Source organism: Theropithecus gelada, chromosome 15, assembly GCF_003255815.1.
Source record: "Theropithecus gelada isolate Dixy chromosome 15, Tgel_1.0, whole genome shotgun sequence".
NCBI classification, from domain to species: Eukaryota; Metazoa; Chordata; class Mammalia; order Primates; family Cercopithecidae; genus Theropithecus; species Theropithecus gelada.
In genome coordinates this window covers 106,250,067-106,274,714 of record NC_037683.1, presented here as the reverse complement: position 1 = coordinate 106,274,714, position 24,648 = coordinate 106,250,067, and the positions used below count along the sequence as shown (strand labels likewise).

General features: G+C 55.5%; 1 protein-coding gene and 1 long non-coding RNA gene across 2 annotated transcripts in view; both read right to left on the bottom strand.

Moving 5' to 3' along the window:
- WNK2 (WNK lysine deficient protein kinase 2) overlaps positions 1–24,648 on the bottom strand; it is a 138,106-nt gene that overhangs the window by 79,563 nt on the left and 33,895 nt on the right. Inside the window, exons 3-7 of the mRNA XM_025360589.1 lie at positions 13,293–13,465; positions 12,061–12,281; positions 5,367–5,524; positions 1,738–1,826; positions 113–332 (exon numbers count right to left, since the gene is read on the bottom strand). Of these exons, the coding sequence (XP_025216374.1) occupies positions 113–332; positions 1,738–1,826; positions 5,367–5,524; positions 12,061–12,281; positions 13,293–13,465 (861 nt within the window). The remainder of the gene's footprint in view (positions 1–112; positions 333–1,737; positions 1,827–5,366; positions 5,525–12,060; positions 12,282–13,292; positions 13,466–24,648) is intronic.
- On the bottom strand, positions 7,680–10,826 carry LOC112608611. The gene is made up of 3 exons (XR_003116017.1): positions 10,282–10,826; positions 7,973–7,979; positions 7,680–7,764 (listed from the first exon to the last, which is right to left on the bottom strand). It is a non-coding gene; the product is annotated as an uncharacterized LOC112608611 (long non-coding RNA).

The following is a 24,648-nucleotide window of genomic DNA, read 5'->3' as shown; positions in this document are numbered from 1 at the left end:
GCCTCGCAATCCCCTCTGGAGCAAGACCCCTCAGCCCACTTTTGTTCTCATCCTTGGAAGCCACGAGCTTCGAACACCTGCATCCGCCACACCCCACCTGAGTCCCGCTTACCATCTCTTGGGCCACCTCATCCGGCGTCTCCTTCTCCAGGTCGAAGGTGAACTCTATGGCCCCATTGTCCTTGGGCTTTCCCTTCAGTTTCTTGGGGTCTTCCACCCAGAGCCTCAGGGCAATGGTGGACTTCCTGCCGTGGTCCTCCTCCGCGAGCTCCACCCTCACGCCCGTGTCCTCTGCGAAGAAGGCGTGGCTCAGCAGGTCTTTGATCTCGTACCTGGAGGGAGAGCAGCTGACAGGCAGGGGCACGGGTGCCAGGGCCTCCATGCCCAGGCTCCTGTGGCCACGCACACCAAGGCAAGGACAGGCACACCTGCAGGTGCCTGAGGCCAGGCCTCACGTCTCAGCACTCCCAGGGGTGAAGGAAAGATTTCAGTGAATCTGGTCTTACTATTAACACATAGTGTTTTAAGACTTCCTTTATTCCCCGTCATTATTAATAAAAAAACAAAAAAACATGCTCACAAAAGATTCAATGACACAAAACAGAATTTGGAAAAACATGAGTCCTCCCATTATGCAAATACAGCCCCTGTGGATGCTCTAGCCAGTTTTCGATGGCCAGAAGACACAACTGAAACATTTTAGTGTTAGTCCTGGGTAGGTCTAAAATGGACACAGAGGCAGAGTCCCCACACACTGAGCTCCCTGTGCCCAGTGCCATGAAGAAGTGACCTTTTCAAGGGGGCTTCCTTCAGGACGCTGGCCAGTTGACAGAGAGCAGGGCAGAGGGCGAGCCACAGGAGAGGACCTGCAGAACCGGGGGCCCAGCCAGACCCAGCCTCGAAGGCTCTATGCGGGATCCAGGAGGGCGAGCCATAGGCTGTTGCCATTGTGACCACTTCGGGGCTCTGCATGGCCTGGCCACCCAAAGAAGCCTCCCTAACCACTAACCTAACCCCCTTTACCCTGTAAATGGAACCACACAGCACGCACTCTGGGGCCTGGCTTCCTCTGTATGTGCTCCAGAGTCACCTGTGTGGTTCCGAGTATCCACAATCCACCTCTGCTTACTGCTGAGGGGTGTCACATCAGATGGTGGGTGTACTCCAGTGTGAGGGGGAGGGAAGGCTGAGGAAGCACCCCCAGTCTTCCGCCTGACCGGCTGGGAAGGACAGACCCTGCTTGGAGGCGGGGAGCCGGCTTTGTGGAGCGGTTCCAGGCCTGCTGTTTTTGAGAAGGGTCAACCAACCAGGTCCACGAAATACACGTCAGGGCTCCAAAGGGAGGCCCACATCTAGAGCCGCTGGCAGGGGAGTCATGCAGGGAGCAGCAGACGGGCTGGGGAAGCCCCGGGCGCTCAGACACTACAGGCTGGGTCCTGGAGGAGCAGCCAGCCAAGGACAGGACTGTCCCCAAAGCCAAGGAGGGGGCTGTCCCCAAAGTCAAGGAGCGGGTTCCCAGATGACCGACAAGGACGTGAGGCCTGGACTCCTGGCCTGGCGTCGCCCACACGCACTCAGGACCGACGTGCCCACCAGCCCCTGCTGACGTGCCCCAGACACCCTGGCCTGAACCTGTCTGTCCTGAAGTCTTCTCATCAAGAACACAGTTCTCAATGCCAGCTGGAATGAGTTCAGCTGGAGACGGACCCCAGAACCCAGCCCTTCAGGGGAACTCACCTTTCCTCCTTGTTTTTGCAGATACACTCCCCAATAATCTCCTTGATTTCGGGATCGTGCACTTTCTCAAAGCTGGCCGGCTTGATACCCTGACAGGGAGAGAGCAGAGTTACCTGACCCGACCGGCCGCGGAAGGCGAGGTCTCCACCACGGTGGGAGGAACTCCTACTTCCAGTCACGGCAGGACATGGGCATTGGGCTAACCTGCACAAACCACTAGAAAACTGGGCAAAGTATGCGAAACAGATGACAGGGCGGTGCCAAATGCGGGCTCTGGGAGAAAGGGACACAATCCCCCATGGCCCCAGCTCACTGCCCAGAGCAGTTCCCAAACAAGGCACCATAACCCAGCAGAGCCCTGTGGCCCCCCTGAGTTGAGGGGTGGAGCTGAGTTCAGGGAGGCTGAGGAGGCCACAGGCAGAATTCCAGAAAGAAGAGAGCATACAGCAAAAAAAAAAAAAAAAAAAGAGCCCGAAGTATCTGCACCTGGGTCCCCTCCAGCCTTTGCTAAGGACCAGAACACAAAACCACATGTATATAGTCAACGCCATAGGGTCGGGCAAAGAACCACAGGGAGCTGCAGGCAGGGCAGTTTGCAGAGTTCACACAGGTCAGGATGTGTACAATGTATAGCATCCAATAAAAAATTACTAGAAATGCTGAGATGCAAGAAAACGTGGCCCACGAGCCTGCGGAAAAGCCGGCCAACAGAAAGACACCTGCAAATGAGAGGGGCTGCAACGGGGAGGTGAAAACTCTTCACAGATACACACAAGTAGTAAAGGAAAATGAACATACAAAAATGAGAGATAAAAACAGAACCAGGCCGGGTGCGGTGGCTCAAGCCTGTAATCCCAGTACTTTGGGAGGCCGAGACGGGCGGATCACGAGGTCAGGAGATCGAGATCATCCTGGCTAACCCGGTGAAACCCCGTCTCTACTAAAAAATACAAAAAACTAGCCGGGCGAGGTGGCGGCACCTGTAGTCCCAGCTACTCAGGAGGCTGAGGCAGGAGAATGGCGTAAACCCGGCAGGCGGAGCTTGCAGTGAGCTGAGATCTGGCCACTGCACTCTAGCCTGGGCGACAGAGCGAGACTCCCTCTCAAAAAAAAAAAAAGAAAGAAAAAAAAACAGAACCAAATACAACTCAAGATGAAAAGTACATCTGAATCGAACACTTCACCGCAGCAGACTGACAGCAGATTACACACTGCGGAAAAAAGATGAGTGAACCTGAAGATGTGGTGCAGCAGAGAAAAACGGTCACTGAGGCTCTATTCCGTTCATTTCAGAATCTGGGATGCTACCAAGGTCACATAGGCACATGACATCCACAAAACTGGAATCCCAAAAAGGATAAGGGAACATAAAGACATAACGGCTGAAAAATTCACAACTTTGATGGAAACTCTCTGCCCATAGATGAAGCAAGATGAAGCAGAGCAGGGAATAATTGGAGAATTCTGTGAAACCACTGCAGTTCCCTTCCAAGGTCTCCCCTCCCCACTGCTTGAAGCCAGGAGCCTGGTCTCCTACCATTTAGAACCTTCTGGGTCACCCTGTGTCTGTCAAAGCCACCATCACCCCAGCCACAACACACTGCACACCTCCACCTAAGCTGCAGAATTCGATACTGGGGTTAACACCTCAAATGCAGCAGTCAGTCTCTGGAAAGGTGTTGATCAGAGCTTCACTGAGCCTCCCAAGTAGGGCCATGAGGGCCCCTGTGCCAGGAGGCTGGCAGAGGCAGCGCCATGACGCGGAGGATGGGACGCCTCCCACAGAGCCAGGCCTTTCTAACCACACCTGGGCTTCCTCCCTACACCTCCTCCTTGAGTGTGCAGAAGTACTATTTGTGGTCACTGCTGCTGGGAAAGGGCCAGGCCATGCGGCTTTGTTGCAGAGGGGTGCAGGTGGCAGCCTGAGGGACGGTGGCTCCTCGCCCAGCCGATGGCTGTGCATGAAGGGAGCAGAGGGCAAGCCCTGCAACCGGACTCAAACCTCAGAAGTAGCAGGGCGGGGCCAGGTGCCGCTTGCAATCTGCTAGGTTGTTTTGTGTTGGAAGCGGAGTGAGACGGTGTATGAGCAACTAATTTTTAAAAATTTTAAACACAATGGAGGGTACCAACTATCACATTCTTCTTCCTTCAACATGATTCAGCCTTCAAAAGCTTCACCTGACTCTTAATATACAGAATATAAAGCATAAATTTTCCCAAGGTCAGGGAGGACGGTGGGGGCACGACCACCTGCCGAGGCTGCTGGAGCCCCCAGCCTGGGGCAGACACAGGAGTGAAGAACCTAAGGGCTCTGCCCAGTAGTGTACACCTCCAGGGTCAAGGAGCACCACCAGCCCCTTGGGATGGCTTCCAGACAGACCACCATCCACCCTCCACAGCGAACCCAGGGGCCCTCCCATCCCACACCAGCACCCCAAGTCCTGGCAAATGGAGCTCTTGATCTCTGGAACGCCCACTTCCCCCTGCTGCAGACCATCCCTGCCTCCCTGGAGGGCCGCTGCACACAGCCCACAGGTCCCTACTCCTTCCAGCACCCATGGAAAACTGTGCACCTGTCTGTGAAGTTTCTGACCCAGGCCCACAAGTGAGCCAAGAACTCCGTCTGCCCTCCCACGTCCTCAAGAGCACACAGGAGGGGCTCAGAACAACCAAGCGACTGATGATTTACAACAACCAAGGGACAGAAATGCAAGTAATCTGCAAGGAGGGCTCAGGAAGGAGGGATGGGTCAGGGTGAGGCTGCACAGCTGCTGAGGACCACAGCCCCTGGTACACCTGCAGAAGCAGCCACGGTGCCGCAGAGCAGCACTAAGGGGCAGCGCGGCCCCATCCAGTCAGGCGGCATGTGGAGACAGCAGGGACTGCAGGGATCGGGGCAGCCTGGGCCCTCAGTGTGGACACCACGTGTCAGGGACAGCTCTGCAGGCCCCTGGGCTTCACGACAAGACGCACGGTGCAGAAAACAGGCACAGAAAGCCTCGGCCTGGCCATTCCATTTCCAGATGTTCTGTTTGCATTCCCCCCACCCAGCGGGGCCACCACAGAGGGAGGACAAGACAGATCTGTTTATGCAGCTGAAGCCATCCGATTAAAGAAAAAAAACCACAGCGACAGCAAAACAGGGATTAATGTTCCCAGCTGCCCGGTGCTAACGACTGCCTAGAGACACACTTGGTGTAGGGGTGACTGGTTTAGCTGAAAAAGAAATCAAACCATTGTTTCAAAATAAGATAGGAAAGCAGGCAGCCATGGGCAGCCCAGAGTGTGAGCACTGGGGATGGGTGGCCTGGGCACGCCTCCGGGCAGGGGGCTATGGTGAAGCTCCAGCCTCTCTGGGCCTCAGTCTCCCCACCGTCCCTGCTGTGAGAGCAACAGCCTCCATGGCTAAGCACTGCCCACAGCGCCCCATGCACCACCATCACTTCAGGTAGGAGACCTTGAGTAACCAACCCCCTACGAAGCCTCCGTTTCCCCCTCTGTAAAATGGCCAATCTCCTTCTTTACCCAGCTGCCAGGAGGGCTTCACAGAGGCACATGGAGCCCAGCCCAGGGCACAGCCCAAGGCCTCCATGTCCTTATTAATTAACCAAGGGGCCAGGTGGACTCACACAGGTGACCTTGCGGTAGATCTGGGCCGCGTTCTGGCACTCCGAGTAGGGGTACTCCGAGGTGGCCATCTCCAGCATGCACATCCCAAAGGCATAGACGTCCACAGACTCATCGTAGTGTTCCTCGTACATCTCGGGCGCCATGAACTCGGGAGTACCTGCACCCGGGAGCAACAGACACAGTGGTCAGCTGGCCACGGGCCCAGGAAGAGCTGGAGCCAGTGTCCCGGGAGCTTTGGCTGCCCAGAGCCCCATGTCCCCTCCACATCCCATGGCACACTCAGAACACCTGGACCCCAGGGCCAGCCCTGCCCCTCACTTGGGACACAGGTGTGCTTTACAGACGGAGGGGTTCCAAAAGTTCCACCTGGAACCACAGGAGTCCAGAGTTAGAAATCAGGTGACAGAGCCATCCCCTGCTCATAAGCTGGGAGGCTACGACTTCCCAGGGGACGGGGTCCGAGCCTGGAAGGAGGCAAACCCCTGAGCACGCCCTCGCCTGTGGACACTGTGATCCTGCCACAGGCTCGGCTGCAGCCACGTTCAGATGCCCTGGAGCACAAAGAACTTAGGTTACTACAGAGCTACATAAAGCCGCAAAACCCCTAAATGTCCCAACGCGGGGAAAGGCTGGGTACACTCCGCCAACCCCACAACAGTGTCACGCAGCATGTACAACAATCAGCAACACCGAAGACAGCGCCCCGAATGGGGGTGGGGTAGAAAATGGTGCCCACTGACAGAACCACAGAGTTGCTAAGAAGGGAACTGCACGTGGCTCTTAAACACAAGAGATGCACAAACAGTGTCTTGACTGAAGTTTTAAGGATGTGGCGAAGTTACCATAGGCTGAGTAAAATGATCATGAGGCTAGACGTGCCGGCTGGTCTCACCTGTGCAAAACCAAACTCCCAGGGCAAGATGACGTCTGCGGGCGCGAGCGCTGATTTTTCTTTTACTTATATTGGTCTGGGGTTTCTCTATTCTCTATAATAAGCTTTTGCGTTCATAACACAGCAACTGGAAAGGCCTTTTTTTTAACATAAGTCCGGGTGCATGTCTGTCACGCTGAATGCAAGGAAAGGCGACTAGAGACTTCAGTACGGATGTTTTTAATGTCTGGATATTTGTTGACTTTGGAAGGTCTTCAAAATGTTCTAGTTTCTTTTTAAAAGCTCATGCTAACTAATTAGTGCGTTTTAAAAGCACATGTTTTGTTTACCCGTCATTTCAATTTAAAATGTGTTACTTTTTGTTTTTTTTTGAGACGGAATCTCGCTCTGTCCCCCAGGCTGGAATGGAAGGGCGCGATCTTGGCTCACTGCATCCTCCACCCACCAGGTTCAAGCAATTCTCCTGCTTCAGCCTCCAAGTAGCTGGGACTACAGGCGTCCGCCACCATGCCCAGTTAATTTTTTTGTATTTTAGTAGAGATGGGGTTTTACCATGTTGGCCAGGCTGTTCTCGAACTCCTGACATCAAACGATCTGCCTGCCTCGGCCTCCCAAAGTGCCCAAAGGGCTGGGATTACAGGTGTGAGCCACCATGCCTGGCCACTCTTTTTTTTTTTTTTTTTCTTTTTTTTGAGACGGAGTCTCGCTCTGTCACCCAGGCTGGAGTGCAGTGGCCGGATCTCAGCTCACTGCAAGCTCCGTCTCCCGGGTTTACGCCATTCTCCTGCCTCAGCCTCCGGAGTAGCTGGGACTACAGGCGCCCACCACTTCGCCCGGCTAGTTTTTTGTATTTTTTAGTAGAGACGGGGTTTCATCGTGTTAGCCAGGATGGTCTCGATCTCCTGACCTCATGATCCACCCGCCTCGGCCTCCCAAAGTGCTGGGATTACAGGCCACTCTTTTTTAAAGTTAACGTTTTAGATAAAAATTGGGACCAGAATATCGTTTAGATTTCAGTCTATGCACACAGAACTCTGGAAGAACCCATGAGAAACAACAGGAGCTGAGTGGAGGGACCTGGTGCTGGAAACTTTTATCCTTTTGGGTTTTTCAACCACATGATTATACTGAAAATTTGCTGCACTAGCCTTTTTTTTTTTTTTTTTTTTTTTTTTTTTTGAGACAGGATCGTGCTCTGTTGCCCAGGCTCAAGTGCAGTGGCATGAACACAGCTCACTGCAACCCTGACCTCCTAGTCTCAAGCAATCGTCCCACCTCAGCCTCCCAAGTAGCTAGGACCACAGGTGTTCACCACGCTGGGCTAATTTCTTTATCTTTTTTTCCTTTCTTTCTTTGTCTTTCCCTCTCTTTCTCTCTCTCTTTCCTTCCTTCCCCTTTCCTTCTTTTTTTCTCTCTCTCTTTTTTTTTTTTTTTTTTTTTGTAGAGACAGGGGTCTCACTGTGTTGCCTAGGCTAGCCTCCAACTCCTGAGCTTAAGCAATTCTGCTTCAGTCTCTTAAAGTGCTAGGATTACAGGCATGAACTACTGTGCCAGGCCCTGTACTGATAATTTTTAAGTTAATATTTTTACGTTTCTTTCCTTTCCTAAGCTTCTCACTAAATAGCGGCCCTATTGGAGCAGGAAGCAAAAATGCCACAAAAGGAAGTGGCCTGAGCTGTGGCTGGGAGCCTGGCCTGACCACAACGTGAACACCTGCTCCCTGTCCTCTCCCACTCTCTTGATGTGTCCAGGGGTCCCCTGGCAGCCACCTGGAGGGATTCACTGCCTGCTGCATGGGCCTGGACCTGCCACAGCCACCAAGGAGGCCCTCCTAATGGCAGCGGGCACACAGGGAGACGTGACGGCTGACTCAGGGGAAAGCCCCAAGCCACAGGTGGGAAGCACTCACTCCCCAGGGCCACCTCGGTTGTCCACAATGACACCCACACTACCCCAGCCCTGTGACTGCAGAGAGGGACTTCTACAAAGCTCCTTCCTGCTAGGAGGGTATGACGGGGAGCCCCACAGCCACATCCTAGGCCCTCAGCCCGGCCATATCTGTACGCACGAAAAAGCTTCAAGGGAGCCCCAACCCCAGGGCTGCTGGGCAGGAAGCCAGGAGCTGAGCCAGCCACTCTCTGGCACCTGCAAGGACCCCAATGGCCTGGCTGCCAGCCCAGTACTGGGGGGTCTAACAGAGGTGACAGTGTCCCTGGGCTCCAGCTCTTCTGAGACCCTCAGGAACCGAGGATGCTACTCTGTAGGAACTGCTCCAAGGCCCCAGACAACCTGGCTCTGAGGGGTGGATCACAGATATAGGGGCAGCTCTGAGTGGGGGCACAGGGACCCCCTCATGAAGCCCACTCTTGCACATGCTCAGACGCTGGTGCTCAGACACTGATGCACTCAGACTCTTTTTATCTTTCCCTCAAACTGCAGTCACTTAAATCTGAATTCTAAAAATGGGCGTGTATGTGTGTGTCCAGTGGACAGTCTTACCCACTGCCCCCCACTCCGTGGACAGCCATCAGCTGCAGAGCCACCCAATGGGGCACCCCTGCCCGCAGTCCCCTCTGCACATTCATCTGCACCTGAAGTCCCTGCAAACAACTGTGCAAAAGTCAGGATGTCAGGGCTCTGTCTCCCTCAGCCAGGCCAGGGCCTGCCTGTGCCGACTGGCAGTGTAGGCCCCACACAGCCCCCTCCCCAGACCCCTCCTGCCGCAGGCAGATAAGGGCTCTGGCAGAATGGCCCTTCTTCTTTTCAAGGAGAAGCGGCTGTGGCTCAGCCCTCTGTGGTTACTAGGCAGTCTCGGTTCCTGGAGGGTGGGGTCCCTGCTTCTGGCCAGATAAGAGGAGGGAGGGACCCACTCCAGCCTCATGCCAAAATCACTTTGTATCCCCTGAAAACCACCCTGCATTAGGATTTGCTTGTTTCCAGATCTGTAACGAAAGACCAATGACTTTCTTTAGGGAAATCAAAAGATTCCTTAGCCCTAACTATCTTCACCATTTCTATTAAAACCAAACCAACACAGACGGCCCTCATCCTTCCTCTCACCAGACAGGCAGAACCCACCTCCCGGGCTCTCAGGGGGGCAGGCGAGCAGGCAGCACCTGCTGGCAGCAACAGCTCCACTGCCTGGAGCCCCCCGAGTGCTGCTTAGGGGCTGCAAAGAGGGTCTGGATAAAGTGCCACAGCCACTCAACAGCCCAACCCCTCCCATCATCCAGGGCAGCCGGTGGCTCTTTCTACAGTAACCACCCTCGGTTCACTTTGGCCCCTCCCCAGTTCATTCACCACTGAATCTGCTTCCATCATCACCTTCTCCAGGAAGCCCTCCCAGGTGGGCAGGGCACCTCCGAGGCACACAAGACCCTGCTCATTCACATGGCTAGGCCCAAGGGTCACGGTCGGGGCCCTCACAATGAGAATGACATCGGGCACAGGGACCCCGTCTCCCTCAATCTATCCAGGTCCCTCCCAGAGCAGCCCTGGGAAGCCGGTGGCTGACCCTGGTCCCTCGCACAGGCCACATGTAAAGTGCAAACCAAATGCCTACTTGCTCTCCTCTCCTATCTGCAAGAGGAGACCTTGAGAGCCTCAGCTGAAAGGGGCCCACAGCACCAACTGCCCCAAGGGCATTCATTGGTGAGCAGGGAGGGCCCTCCTCCTGAGGAGACAGGGGCCTATGGCCTGAGGCTGTCCTTCCAACAGGACCATGCATCCCAGAAGGACACAGACCCCAGGAGGGTTGGACCCCTTTACCACCAGGGCCAGCACTTGTGGGTTGCCAAAGCCAACACCATTCACAGGCCAGGGGAGCCCTACTAACAGGCCTGGGGGGCTCCTATAAATAGACCTGGGGCTCCCATCCATAGGAGCTGGGGGACACCTAGGTAATAGGGCCTAAGGGGAACCCCCGAACTGGCCACAGTCCCCCACTTCCACCCCCGCCAGCTGCTGGCCCCTTGCTGAAGATTGGCCTTACTGCCCAGAGCCCCGGGGTGTCACATCAACACAGCCTCATTCTCTAGGCGCCTGAGCAGCTGAGGACACCCCTGGTTGCAGCCTCTCTAACCAAAGCTTCCTGGACTCCAGCGGAGCAAAAGCTGGGGTGACGAGGGACAGCCCACAGAGCCGGGCAACCATGCGGGTCACAAGGTCTCCACACTGTGCCTGCTGGAAACACCTGGCCTTCATCTCAACCCGATCCAGCAACTCAAAACCTCATCTCCAAGAGGGCAAAGAGCCACCCAGCCGGAGGAAGCCAAGGGGCTCTGCCAGGGCGGCCGCTTCACAGTGGGCTGTGCTTCTTCCTCCAGGAGTGTTGACTCCTGAGTGGGAGATCCCAAGCCTCCCTCCTGCCACCCGACTGCGCCCGGGGTTTGAGACCTGGGTTCCTACCACTTCCGAGGCCAAACCTGCAAAATCTGCCCAGAAAGTGTGCAGAGCTCAAAGCCCTGGGGAATGGGCTCTCCACGGTCCTGGGCCCCAGCTCTCAGCCCCTCCAGGAGGGAGTGGAGACCCTCACCCATACACCCATTTCACAGATGGGGAAACTGAACCCTGGGTCAGCCCCTATGCCCCACCACTCAGCTCCCCCAGAATGCCAGAGGCTTTGTGTCCACAGGGCCACCCCCGGGCAGCCACCCTGCCCCAGATGTCACATTCTGAAGACACTTCCCAAACCAAAGCAGTTCTGGAGTCTCATTTTCCCCATACCTGCCAAGTTCTGTCCCCAAACATGCAGCAGAACTAAGAATTCACAAAGCCCCAAGATCGACTGCTCACTGTCCTGCCCTCACATTAGGGGCACACTGGGTCTTAAAATCAGGGAGCCTCTCCCAGTCTAATCCGATCGGGTCCCATCTGGGCTTCCTGAGCCCTGACCCATGCTTCTTGCCCTGCACATGTTGGAGCTTTCCCATCATCCTGACCCCAGAAACAGCTGCTCCACGACCACCCAAGCATCTTTTCAAAGTCCGTGGAGGCCCCACCCAGGACCAGTGGACACTTCACACCCACTGTGCCAGGAACACACGTGGGACCAGGCACATGGCACAATGCAGACCCCTGGTCTCTGCAAAGAAGCTGTCCCTAGGGTCGAGGGCATCTCAGCCCAAAAGAAGGCTGGGAAGGCTTCTCACAGGAGGGGCGCCTGCACCGAGGCCTGAAATGCCCAACAAACTGAATTAATTACTTGGCGCCCTGTTCCCCTGTGCACAGCGCCTGCTGTGTGCCCCGCTCCGCAGGTATGTGGATTCCCCAGATACTCCAAGTTCTCACTGTCTTGGGCCTCACAGCCTGGGTGGCCCCTTCCTGCCCACTGAGACAGCTCCAGCATCACTGGCTACAAACCTCCCAAGTTCCTCTGTGGTCAGGGCAGCTTCCCTCTCCCGAGTGCCCACAGCGCCCACACATACCGCGAGCATCGGCACCCAGCCCACCTCCCCTGCTAGACAATCAGAGCTGGCACCCAAGCCACAGCCAGGGAGGGAACACAAAGACCATCTGGGGCCAGAGTCGGACAAGGCGGGGGCAGCAGGGGAGGGAGGGAGCCAAGTCAGCTGTCCCAGCCCAAGTGGCCTGGGAATCCAACGAGTGGGCAGGCCCTCCAGCTGAGCTACCAAAGGCTTGGCGGCGTAGCCCAGACACCCCGGCCTGAGGCTCCCGTGCCCAGACGCTCCTCCCACTGGGTCTCCTGCACCAGGTCTGAACAAAACTGGATGCTCGCCAGCCCTGAACACTGCCCGGCTTCTCATGGGCTCCCAGGGCCTGGGGAGGAGAAGCAGGTTTACCTATCACACTTTTGGCAAATGACGCTCTTTTGAGAGTGGCCAGGCCCAAGTCGCCAATCTTCACAGACCCAGTTGGTCCGGTGATAAAAATATTGTCGCATTTCAGGTCTCGGTGGATGATGGGCGGCGTCCTCGTGTGCAGGAACAGCAGGCCCTTCAGGATCTGCCGGCACCAGCTGCGGAGAACCTTGGGCTTCATCACCTTGAACCGCTTCAGGTACCTGCAGGGGTGCACAGGCACAGCTCACCAAGCAGCTCCCCGGCAGCGGCCCCCTAGCAAAGCCCCCACCTAACACTGCTCGGGAAGTCCATTCCAGTGCACATGACGCACACCTGTGACAGGTGGTGAAGGTGAGATGGGAAGGCCAGACAGTTCTGCCCTGGAGCCAGGACCCTGAGCAGGCAGCAGGGTGGGCTCACGACCCTCTTGCTCCCCTCATGCCAAGGACCTGGCTGCTAAAGCTCATACTAAGCTCCATCTTGGCCTCATGGGGAGACGGTGCCAGGCTGACTTACAAGTTGCCCAAGGCAGGACAGAGTCCCGGCCAGCAGATGCTCAGGTGCGGGGGTGAGGGTTACGAAAGCCCAGGGCCTGTCAGAACCACAGGGGCCAGGCGGGGCTCTCCCTGCCACTGGCCACCTGTGTGGCCTGCCCTGAGCTGTGACCTAGGAGGAGGTGGTGGGGGAAGCTGAGAAAAGGCTCTCCCCTTGCAGCACATCCACCTATGAGGGAAACCGCCTGGCTGAGGGGCACTGAAGCCCTGCCTAAGGCTGCAGGGTCCAACGATTCAGGTGGACCCAGGATACAGCACCAGGCAGGGAGCCCCCATCCCCACAGTGCAGACTGGGGGCTTAGTGAGCAGCAACAAGCTGCCGTGGCCACCCCACTCCCCACTCCCCAACCCTCGCTAACCACCTCCACGTCCTCAGAATCCCACAGTCCCCACTGTGCACCCTGCCCAGCCTGCGTCCTGAGCCTGAGGATGTGCCGGGCTGGCTCCCAGGCGGAAACAGAACCCCAGCCAGAAACAAGGCCCAGACACCACAGACACATCAACCATCTCCCTGGGAAGTCAAGCACCTCCTGGCATCCCACACAGGAGAGGAAAGAGGAGACAGCCTCCCACAGGCACCAGCCAGGACCGCCCCAGCAGCCCAAGACCTCACCCCCAGCTATGGTGGCCCTGTACCCATGCCAGGACCTGCCCCAGCCCTCCGGAAGCGGAGCTTACGTCTTCAGTGTCCCTGAGGTCATCAGCTCGGTCACCAGCACAATGCACCGCTTGCCCTTGGCGCTAGACTCCCAGAAGTCGTAGAAGCGCACGATGTTGGGGTGCTGCAGGCCTTTCAACATCTCAGCCTCTTCCTTGAACCGCTGCCGCTCCAGCTTGGTGAGCTTCCGGTCCTAGAGGGCCAGAGACATGCTAAGTGAGCAAGAGATGGGACACAGGAGGGGACACGGCGGTGTCACATCCCAGCGGCGCAGTAGGACCAGCCCTTCCTGTACCCACAGGCAGCTGAGCGGCTACGACAGAGGGGCACGCAGACACTGGCACCATAACTGATGACTCCTAGGCCCCCACAACCCTGGACACAGCCCCCACAAAGGAACCTCAGCAAAAAGACATCCTAGGAAGCCGAAGGTCTCGTAAATCCACACAGCCACACTTGAGCACTTCTCCCAAAAATACACCTCTAAGGCCTTTGCCTCCTCCACAATCACTGCCATTCTGTGTGTTTGTGAAAAGAATGAACCATCAGTTTACTTCTAATGTATACACAACTCGGAGGAAGTGCTCAGGGCCCAGTAGATTGGAACAGAGAAGACGTGGACAGGTGACTGAGACAACAGCTGAGAATGGAGGGAAGAGAAAAGCCCCAGCAGAGACAAACTGACCAGCCAGCAGCCCAGAGGGCAGCCCAGGCCCTCCAGTGCAGGAGGGACACAGCAGATTACCTCCCCAGACCTTTGGCCCACTGTGTCCACACAAGCCAGCAGAACCAATCACTGACCTAAGTTTACAATAGAAAACAGCAAACAAACACGACCATCACCACCCGGGAGCCCTGGCCAGGTGCATGCCCCACACGCCCGCTCTACCCACCATCCCACAAGGGGACCACCAACCCCAGGCACCACATTCAAACATGCCCCAGCACCAGCCACCCTCCCGCCGCCTGCCCAACCTCCGCCTCTCCCCTCTGACTCCCGTCACCCATTCCTTGCCACCCTGTCTCCCCACCTCCTCCCTCACTGCAGTCCCCCTGGATCCTGGCCCTTCCCTTCCCCCAAATACTTCAACAGATTCTCTCCACAGAGGGTTCAGAATAAATCCAGGGAGCCCACATGGTCCTGAAGGCTCCATGTGCTTCCAACTTCCCCTCACGAGGTGATAGCCATGTCCAAAGGCCCAGTCAAGGACTCTCCTCCTGCTGCACACATGCCATGCCCTTCTCACCTCCACCTGGGGTCCTGCCCCCAGGATCAACTCCTTGTCTTGGTCCAATGAGCCCACGAAGCAATGCCGGCCTCCGTTCCACCATTCCCATGAGAACGTCAGAAAAGAAACGTGTAGGCCGGGCGCGGTGGCTCAAGCCTGTAATCCCAGCACTTTGGGAGGCCGAGACGGGCGGATCACGAGGTCAGGAGATCGAGACCATCCTGGCTGACACGGTGAAACCCCGTCTCTACTAAAAAATACAAAAACTTAGCCGGGCGAGGTGGTGGGCGCCTGTAGTCCCAGCTACTCGGGAGGCTGAGGCAGGAGAATGGTGTAAACCCAGGAGGTGGAGCTTGCAGTGAGCTGAGATCCGGCCACTGCACTCCAGCCTGGGCGACAGAGCGAGACTCCGTCTCAAAAAAAAAAAAAAAAAAAAAAAGAAACATGTATTTTCAGAAGGAAACTAGAAACATAACTGAATACAGAACAGCAAAATTCCAGGGAATTCTAAACAGATGAGGGGAGAGATCAGAGTGAAAGTAAAGGCAAGCCCAGACCCCTGGATCCTTCCGGAAAGGCCCAAAGAACGTCAAGCAAGCCAGACTCCAAAGCAGAGAGGAGAAGCGGGCGGCAGGATCGCGACAAGGGTCATCTTGGGGAAAAAAATTACATCCCAAAGGCGGCCACGCTCATGAGACCCTTCTTCCTCCATCAACCCGCCAGACCCCTCCCCACAGCAGGAATCCTCATGCGCCCCTTCATTCCAGTATGGGACTTCGCGGTGACTATCACCACAGGGCCAGGCAATACCCAGAGAAGCCACTGTCATGATGGGGCCAACCGAGAAAACAAAGAATTCAGAGACCAACGGCAACTCCCAAAAACATCTAATTAATGTTCCCATAAAGACTCAAGAAGTTGACACAAGTGAGTAAAATCAAGCTTCTATTGAGAAAGGAACACTCGAGAAAGAGCTCTTGCAAATTAACACAGGGATGGGGACTGCCTTTCCTAACAAGCTCAGTGTTATTTTAGAAATAAGACATTCCATAATCCAGTGAAACATTGCGTACAAAAAAGTTCATGTTTAATCCAGACAATAAAATGCAAACAATGCTCTACTCATCAAAAACGACTCTTTAAGCCAGGTGCGGTAGCTCACACCTGAGTCCCAGCTACTCGGGGTGCTGAGGCAGAGGATGGCTGGAGCCCAGAAGCTCGAGACCAGCCTGGGTAACACAGCGGGACCCCATCTCCAAAAAAATGGTTATTTATTTAAGTCAAGTCACAAACTGGGAAAAACTATTCTCAATACATGTATCTGACAAAGGACTCAGATCCAGAATGTATAGAGAACTCCTGAAATTCAGTAATAAACATGTGAACACAGAAATGGCCAACAGCACACGGAAAGTGCCTGAGCATCATCAGTCACTGGGAAAATGCCAACAAAGACCACACTGAGATATACCCCACACCCACCAGAAAGGCTAAATTAAAAGACGGATATGGCTGGGCGCGGTGGCTCACGCCTGTAATCCCAGCACTTTGGGAGACTGAGGCGGGCGGATCATGAGGTCAGGAGATCGAGACCGTCCTGGCTAACACAGTGAAACCTGCCTCTCCAAAAAATACAAAAAAATTAGCTGGGCGTGGTGGCGGGTGCCTGTAGTCCCAGCTACTCGGGCGGCTGAGGCAGGAGAATGGCGTGAACCCGGGAGGCGGAGCTTGTAGTGAGCCAAGATCCAAGATCGCGCCACCGCACTCCAGCCTATGCGGCAGAGCGAGACTCCATCTCAAAAAAAAAAAAAAAAAAAAAAAAGATGGATACTTCCAGCTGCTGGGGAGGCTGGGGAACAGCGAGCCCCACCTGGCACACTGCTGCCAGCAGTTCAGGTGGTGCAGCCCTCAGAGGACGGCTTGGCAGGGTTCACACCTGCTCTGTGTCCAGCCACTCCCCTCCCAGGATCCATCTGGGAGGAAGGAAAACATAAGTCCATAAAAAATGGACTTGGATACTGGAAGCAGCATAATTCATCCTAGCCCCACCTGGAAACCACAAAAACGTTTGGAGCCAGGTGAATGAACCGTGCTGCACCCATCCAAATGGGGTCATGGCTCAGCAGCCAAAAGGAGCACACTCCTGCCTCTCAGCAGCAGAGGGGAAGGCCAAAAGCATCACACCGAACAAAAGAGGCCAAACAAAAGACTATGTCCAGTAGGACGCCATCTTCATGTGAAACTCTGGAAAAGACAGACTAATATCTGGGGGATGCCATCAGAATAATGGTTGCCTCTGGGGTGGGTAGAAGTGGGAGCCAAGAGATCTCGGGGTCGGGGGTGAGAGAGACATGTTCCACATCATAACAGCACACGTGGGCTGCACCTCTATGTGCGTTTGTCAGAGCTCGACTTGCACACATAAGTTCTGTGTGTTTCATTACATGCAAATTACCCTTCAATTTTTCATATGTAAAAACAAAAAAAGGAAAAAGATCCAAAGACCAAATGAGAGAAGTAGAAGAAAGAAGATAGAAGAGAAACATTAAGAGACATGGAAGAACCGCCTGGAAGTCAAACTATGTCAAAAGGGTTCTAGGAACAGGAACCAGGAAGTATAAACAGATGGTAGAATAGCATTTCCCTGAGCTGGAAGGAGAACGATTTAGAATAAAACGGCCCACCAAGGTCAGGTCAGAGTAAATGAACAGCCCACCTCCAGGCTGTTCTAGTGAAACGTCAGCACCCCAAGCAAGTCCTATCCACAAAAGATGGCCCAGATGAGCAGTGACTCTAAAAGGAGACACTGGGTGCAGGTGGCGGGGACAGTGTCCTCAACGTGCTAACTCGGAATTCTATACCCTGCCAAATGGACACGAAGCCAGGCGGCCCGGACTCATTTTCAGACATGCAGGAGCTCAAAGTTAACTTCCCATGCAGTCTAGGTGGAACAAGTTCCCAGAAGAAATGTTTCCACAACACACAACACAACATAACACAACAGAAAAACATGCACCCAGGGTGACCCTCGAGGTCCCTGGGGGTGAAGGAAGCTGGAGAGGAGATGGCAGTGCTCAGCTAGGCCAGTTCGCCCAGGAAGCCTTCTCTGGGAAACAGCATGTCAGTTTACAATTCCCTTTCAGTGCGCTTAGTCCTTGATTCTAGGAGAAACTCAAAGAATCATTTATAGCACAAGTTATTTTTGCCAGTGTTTTAGCACCAACAGTAACGTGTAAAAGATTTCATTGTAGTTTCAGAGCAAAATGTTCACATTCTAAATGACTAAGAAGAAACAGGAGGTGGGGGGCGTACCCTGCATGCACTACAGTCTTTGTTTTTCACAGCAGCTACCTACCGAAGTTGATAAATATAAGACACGAAAGTCAGAAATGGTTAACAATGGTGCCTCTTAGAGGTGGGCCTGGAAGGGAAGAGGATCTCATTTTAAATTCCAGGCCACACGACTATTTTAATCAACATGACACATTGCTTGGTGATTTTTATGGTAGGGGAGACAGGGTCTCACTCTGTCACCCAGGCTGGAGTGCCATGGTGTGATCATAGCTCACTGCAGCCTCAATTTCCTGGGCTCAGGTGACCCTCCCACCTCAGCTTTTTGAGTAGCAAGGACTACAGGCGCATGCTACTACGCTGGCTAATTTTTTTTTCTTTTAGAGATGGTGGTCTCACTATGTTGCCCAGGCTGCTCTTGAACTCCTGGGCTCAATAGATCCTCCTGCCTTTACCTCCCAAAAGTGCTGGGATTACAGGTGTGAGCCACCACGCCCAGGCTGCTTGGTACTTTAAAGGTCAGTTAGTGTGCCCCCTCTGAGCCCTGCCCGGAGCCCACCTACAGGGTGTGCTGCCCCCCACAGAGCCTGTCCACATCCTCATCGCTTGTTTGCTGATCTCGGGTTGGCCTGCATTGCAGGAGCAACTCCATGAACATCTGCGGGCTGAACTCATTCATTAACCTACCAGGAAGGCTCACAGTCAACAAGCCACGGCAGGAAGATGCACCTGATCCCTAAACGATTCCCAAATTCTGCCAGGTTCACACGGTGCTTCAAGGTTTGGTGTTGAGTCAGGGGCGGGGGGCTCCTGGCTGCTCACTCAACATGATACTCCTCCCTCCCAGACACTGGAGGGTAAGGTCAATGAGCACCAATCTTCCTCCTACCAAGTCCCCAGTGCTATGCAAATTCACGGCTCTTGTTCCCTCATAGTGGTGAAAATCTATCAGACGACAACAGATTTAAGGCATTCTGGGACAATGCCAGCTCTTATTTGCTCTAGGAAAAAGGCCCTGTGGGTCACACACAGGCGAGGCAGGACACACCCTCCAAGCCGGGCAGCAAAGCCCCTCCAGGCCTGCACGAGTCACACAGTCAGGATGGTCAGAAGATTCTTGGTCCCAACGGGCCTTCCCAGCACCCCCAGGACACCTGGGAAACCTCCGGGGATTGCCTTCGGTGTGGACTGAGAGCATCAGAGGTTCCTGCCCTGAACGTGCCAGGGTGTCTACAGGCAGCCCCCTCCTATGACACTTCAGGGCCACCTGCTCTGCCAGAACAGTCCCCAGTGGGCAACGGTTGGAGATGTCAGACCTACCAGGGGCACACTTGGGATTCCATGGCATCCCCCTTTCAGCTAGGCAGGACCCCAAAATCCAACCCCTTGAAGGGGCAGAACTGGGTCCCACCAGGAGGTGAGCCCCACACACACTCGGGCAGAGGAGTGCCCAGAACCAGCAAGGCTGAGCCCCGGAAGACAAGCCTGTGGCAGGGACTCGCTCCAGTTCCATGGGGCCATAAATCAAAACCAAAGGAAGCCTGGAGCATCTCTGTCCACAGTAGTCCCATGCACGAGAACTGGCCCAGGACAGAGGCCCCAGGTGCAGCATGGGAGGGCATCAGGTCTCTGGTAGAGCTTGGGCCTAACCAAGGACTCGCCTCCCTGTCACTTAAGTGCTCACACCCAAAAGCCATGATATCCACAGGGACACACTGGGAAGACAGCATGAGACTTCCACCATATATGTGTCCCTTTCTCTCCCCTCCATCCCCGGGAGGGTGTCCTCACTGCTTCAGGAGGCCTGGCATCCCCACACACTCCACACCCTCTTGGTGGGAAGGGCCTCCCTGCTATTCCCAGGTCTGGAAGATTTGAACCAGTCGACCCAAGCTGGGGGCCAGCAGGCTCCTGCCTGCCCTTTCATCACAAAGTGGAGGGAGGGTCTGGGTCTGGTTCCAGGAGGTCAGGGTTTGGCAAGTGCACAGGCATGGCTGCTGCAGAGCAAGCCACACCATCCCCCATGCTCTGTCTGGAGTTGCTCAGATAGTCACGGAGGCTCTGCGTATGTGGAAAGGGCTGTTCACAACCCCATGGGAATGCAGCCAACAAATGAGAAAACCAATAAATAGTCAACTACACACTGTGCCAAAAATTACCAGTCAGGGCAACCCTGGCCCTGAGGAAACGCTCCAGTTTCAGGCAGCCTCGGGAGGAGGGTACCCCCGCCACCCCACCTAAGGCATGGGCAGGTCTGGGGTCCCTGGAGGAAGCAGCCTCTGGGGCAGGCATGATGTTTGAGCAGTAGGCGGTTTACGTCACTACAGGGCCAGGCAACAAGGCACCACTTGGACAAGAGGCAGGCGCTGGGCCTGCTCTGTAGTGAGTGGTCGGTGGGCTCAGCGGAGCCATTTTGATATCAACACCGCGCACCCGCCACCGGCCAGCGAAGGGCAGGCCTGACAGAGCTCTTCCACCTGCCGCCTCCAACATTCTCTGCTGGTCTTAAAACACACTCACTTCCTTTAAAGCCAAGTTCCCTCTTTAACCTCATCTTGAGCAACAAAATGACACAACTGTATTGACAAGTGAGCCACTGTGTGTTTTCTCTAGTTCATGTTTTTAAAAAGAACATCATAGCTGGGCACGGTGGCTCACACCTGTAATCCCAGCACTTCGGGGGGCCGAGGTGGGCGGATCACCTGAGGCCAGGAGTTGGAACCAGCCTGGCCAACGTGGTGAAACCCCATCTCTATTAAAAATATAAAAATTAGCCAGGCACGGTGGTGGGTGCCTGTAATCCCAGCTACTCGGGAGGCTGAGGCAGGAGAATCACTTGAACCCGGGAGGTGGAGGTTGCAGTGAGACAAGATCATGCCGTTGCACTCCAGCGTGGGTGACAGAGTGAGACTCCATCTCAAAAAAAGAGAACATCATTATAAAGATGGACATTTTTCCCGACACCACCAAATAAAAGTGGCCAAGGAGTGCAAGGAGTCACAGAGGCTGATATGGCCCCAGAATGTTCACAGAAGAGGGACCCTGATGCCAGTGACCCGTCCCAGATGCCGCCCTCCATCTGGGTGAGTGCAGCCGGAGAAGGAGGTGCTCAGTGGGGGTGAGTCGGCAGCACTGGGCTCTTCCCACATTCAGTCTTCTTTGTCAAGGGCTCCAAGAAGTTTATAATTCTCTGAGGCAGAAACCTGAGCTTGAACATCTGGCCCCTGGTTGCTTTTGTAAATCATACTATTTTATCTGAAAAGGGAGGGAGGAATTATTAACTGGGTATGGTGGCACACGCCTGGTGTCTCAGTTACTTGGGAGGCTGACATGGGAGAATCACCTGAGCCCGGAAGCAGAGGGTGTAGCTGAGCCAAGATCCTGCCACTGCACTCTAGCCTGGGCCACGGAGCAAGACCCTGCCTCAAAGAAAGGGGGCAGGGAGGGGCAGAGGGAACAGGGGGAGGTGCCAAGTGAGCTTTACTCTCTTAAAGGCCACCTGGCACCCTGCCCCCCAACATACACACCGGTACTCACCCTGTCACCCACACACAGAAAGAAGTAGGTGCCTGCCTGCCCCAGGGGTAAGCTGGGATGTAAAATGTATCATCATAGGTTCAAACAGTTGTAAAAGATGCCATTTCCAGCATTTTATAAATACTGACTTTTTAAAAATGTTCTTTGAAATGTTTCCCATGGAACCCAAATGTCAGCAATCTGATGCCCTTCACCAGTTGTTTCTAAACACATGAATAAACACGTCTCCAGCTCCAGCCAGGACACACACCTCCATTCCCACGGAGCTGATGGACACGACGTGGCTCCTCCCAAAAGCCTCCCACTGACCGCCCCGCCACACTTTCCTGCCATCACATCGTTCCTGTTGGAATCTAGCTTTTCTTAGTTCATGAGACTCTAAGGCCCACAGGATTTTCTTCAGGACTGAATCACTACCATAAATTAGCAGTGCATAGTTGACCAAAGCAAAGAGATAACTAATTTTGTTGAAAGTGCCTCCGTTACTGAGCCAGATGGAGCTCTTGTGCCAATTACTTGGGGTGTCCGTGGGTGACTCTAAATCATGTCTAGAAGGAGGCAGGCCCAGCATCGTTCTGTCCACCTTCTGGTGTGTGGATGTTGAACTTTGAGAAGGCCTGATCCTGCCAGCCAGTAGACGAGTGGAGACAGTCTGCCATGGCCTTATCACAAACTCTCCACGCTCCCTCGAGCACGTACAAAACTCCAGCTGTCCTTCCCCGGGACCAGCTGGCAGCCGTGCCAGGGACTCCTCTAGGTTTTACTGAACACATGTAATGGGGGTGGTGCCTAGTCCATACAGGCCCCCCATGCCAGCACCCAGCATAAGGGCCAGCAGCAAGGGGAGGTCCAGGGAAGGTCAGGGGTCCCCACCCATCTGCCTGAAGGAAGCCCCCATGCCCAGCATGAGCACAGCAGGTCAGTTTTGGGCCAGGCCCTCTGTGCAGGGCCCCACCCTCCCCACTGCAGGGCCCTGGTCACAGGGCAGGCTGCAGGAGCCCTCCCCATCCCAGGCCCACCCATTACCCTCCATCGTGGGCAGAGACAGGGCCACTGTGGGAAGCCAGTGGAGCTGTCACCACGTGGCAGGAATGCGTGGGCAGTCCAGGAGGAGGGCAGGACCACAGAATGGAGCCATGAAGGCCACCCCATGGAGGTCTCCCCACCCAGCTAGGGCCTCAGGGAGACCCAACCCTCTACCCAACAGCAGCTGTGACACGCCGTCCAGTTAGTCCCTCTGCCCGTCAGCTCCTGGCTGGGCTGCAGGGTCATCAGCTCTACCTCACTGGGCCCCACCCCCCTTCACAAAACAGGAAAGGTCGGAGGTCTCCTCAGGGTTGGTGCAAGGCTGTGCTAACAGGTGGAGTTGCCCAGAACTGCAGCTGCCACAGCCGGCCTCACCCTCGGCCCGTCCCTACCACGCCCCATTCTGCACTGGTGTTGGGCAGAGTGGACAGAACAGGAAAGGCTATTCCAACCAGAGAGACAGGGTGAAACCTAGGCTCAGACACTGACCCTGCCTCTCAGCTCAGCTCCCCATTTGTGTACTGGGCGGATAGCAGCACCCGTCCCCCACAGTGTCCAGCCCTCAGCCAGTAAGATGCACCCTGCATACACCCTCATGGGCTCTGGGTAGTGCACCTGCCTCCAGGGGAGGCCTGGCCCACTGCAGATCAAGCAGGCAGGACCTACGCTCTTTCACACCCTGGGGGAACCACTTTAAACAACCAAGACTCCCTCCCCCACAACCCTGCAGCCAGGGAACCCTGTCCTGGAGGAAGAGGGGATCCCCTTTGGTCCTAGGCCTCCAATACAATGTGATGTCCCAGCCGAGAGGAGCCGGGCACTAGGCAGGGTGGGGCCCGGACACGCCTGCACTCTCCAGGCTTCCAGGGCAGGGCACCAAGGCCAGCACCACCATCTGCATCTGTGCTCAGCTGGATCAGAAATGACAGAGCCCAAGCAAGGAAGCAGGTGAGCTAGCCGGTGGCAACAGGTGGAGCTGGGCACATGGCATACGGGTGTTTTATTTCCAAATAAAAGTTTTAAAGCTTGCAGGGCTGACCTAGAGCTCCATAAAAGCAAAGGAGCCCCCACACAGCCTCTTCCACCTGAGCACCCCCATTCTCAGCACTGCGGGTCCCCAGATGGGCTAAGCCTCGGCCCACACTGCCCTGAGCAGACGCCTGCCCAGCCCTCTGTGGACAGGGGTCTCCCCAAGGACCGGCATCCTTAAATGAAGCCAATGACAAACTTGGAAACGATCCACACTTCATCCTTAACGTTAGGGGGTCTCTGGGGGGAAAGGGAAAGGGCTTCCTCCCTAGGGTCCATATCCACACTTTTGGACGCAGGTATCCCTACTGTGGTCAGAAGAACTGATGAGCATTTGTCCTTGTGTGCACTTTCTGAAAGACAGAAGCAGGAGGGACTCGAGCCCAGCATTACCCAGGGCTGCCGCAGGCCCTCCAGGACAGTGGCCAGCCCCGCCCACGGCATGTTGACCAATGGGACTGGGGGTATTGGTGGATACCGACCATTCACATTTGGGGGAAGTGGCTGACAGAAACCTACCTTGTCAGAGTGCCACCTCGTCCCAGGGCACCTGCCATCAGGCTGGAGGGAGGGAGAGAGCTTGAATCCATGCCCCTCCCTTCCAGGGACATGCAGGTGCCCTTCTCTCCTGCCTACAGGTGGGCTTAACACGGGCAGGTGAGGGGCAGAGGGACACAGTCCTGGCCCCTGGTCTCAGCCACAAGTCCTGGTGCCGTGTCACTGGATGGCCACCCCCCTCTTCAAGGCCAGAGGTCAGCAGGCTGCCCTGGCCCTGTGTGAGTCCTGAGAGCCAACCTGTCACATCCAGGCTCCCCACACCCATCCGTTCTCCCTCGGACACAGGGGGAAGAGGGAGAACCAGGATAGGTGTCCCTGGGGCAGAAGGGTGCGGCCAACTCAGGACAACCAAACCCCAGGGAGCCGGGGCAGCCCTGGCCCTGAGAGCAAGACAACCCAGACACACACCCCTAGCATGGACAGGCAGCTGTGCAGGCAGCACACACTGTGCAGGGCCAGCCCCAGACACCCCCTCAACACGGACAGGCAGCTGTGCAGGCAGCACACACTGTGCAGGGCTGGCCCCAGACACCTCCCCAACACGGACAGGCAGCTGTGCAGGCAGCACACACTGTGCAGGGCCAGCCCCAGACACCCCCTCAACACGGACAGGCAGCTGTGCAGGCAGCACACACTGTGCAGGGCTGGCCCCAGACACCTCCCCAACACGGACAGGCAGCTGTGCAGGCAGCACACACTGTGCAGG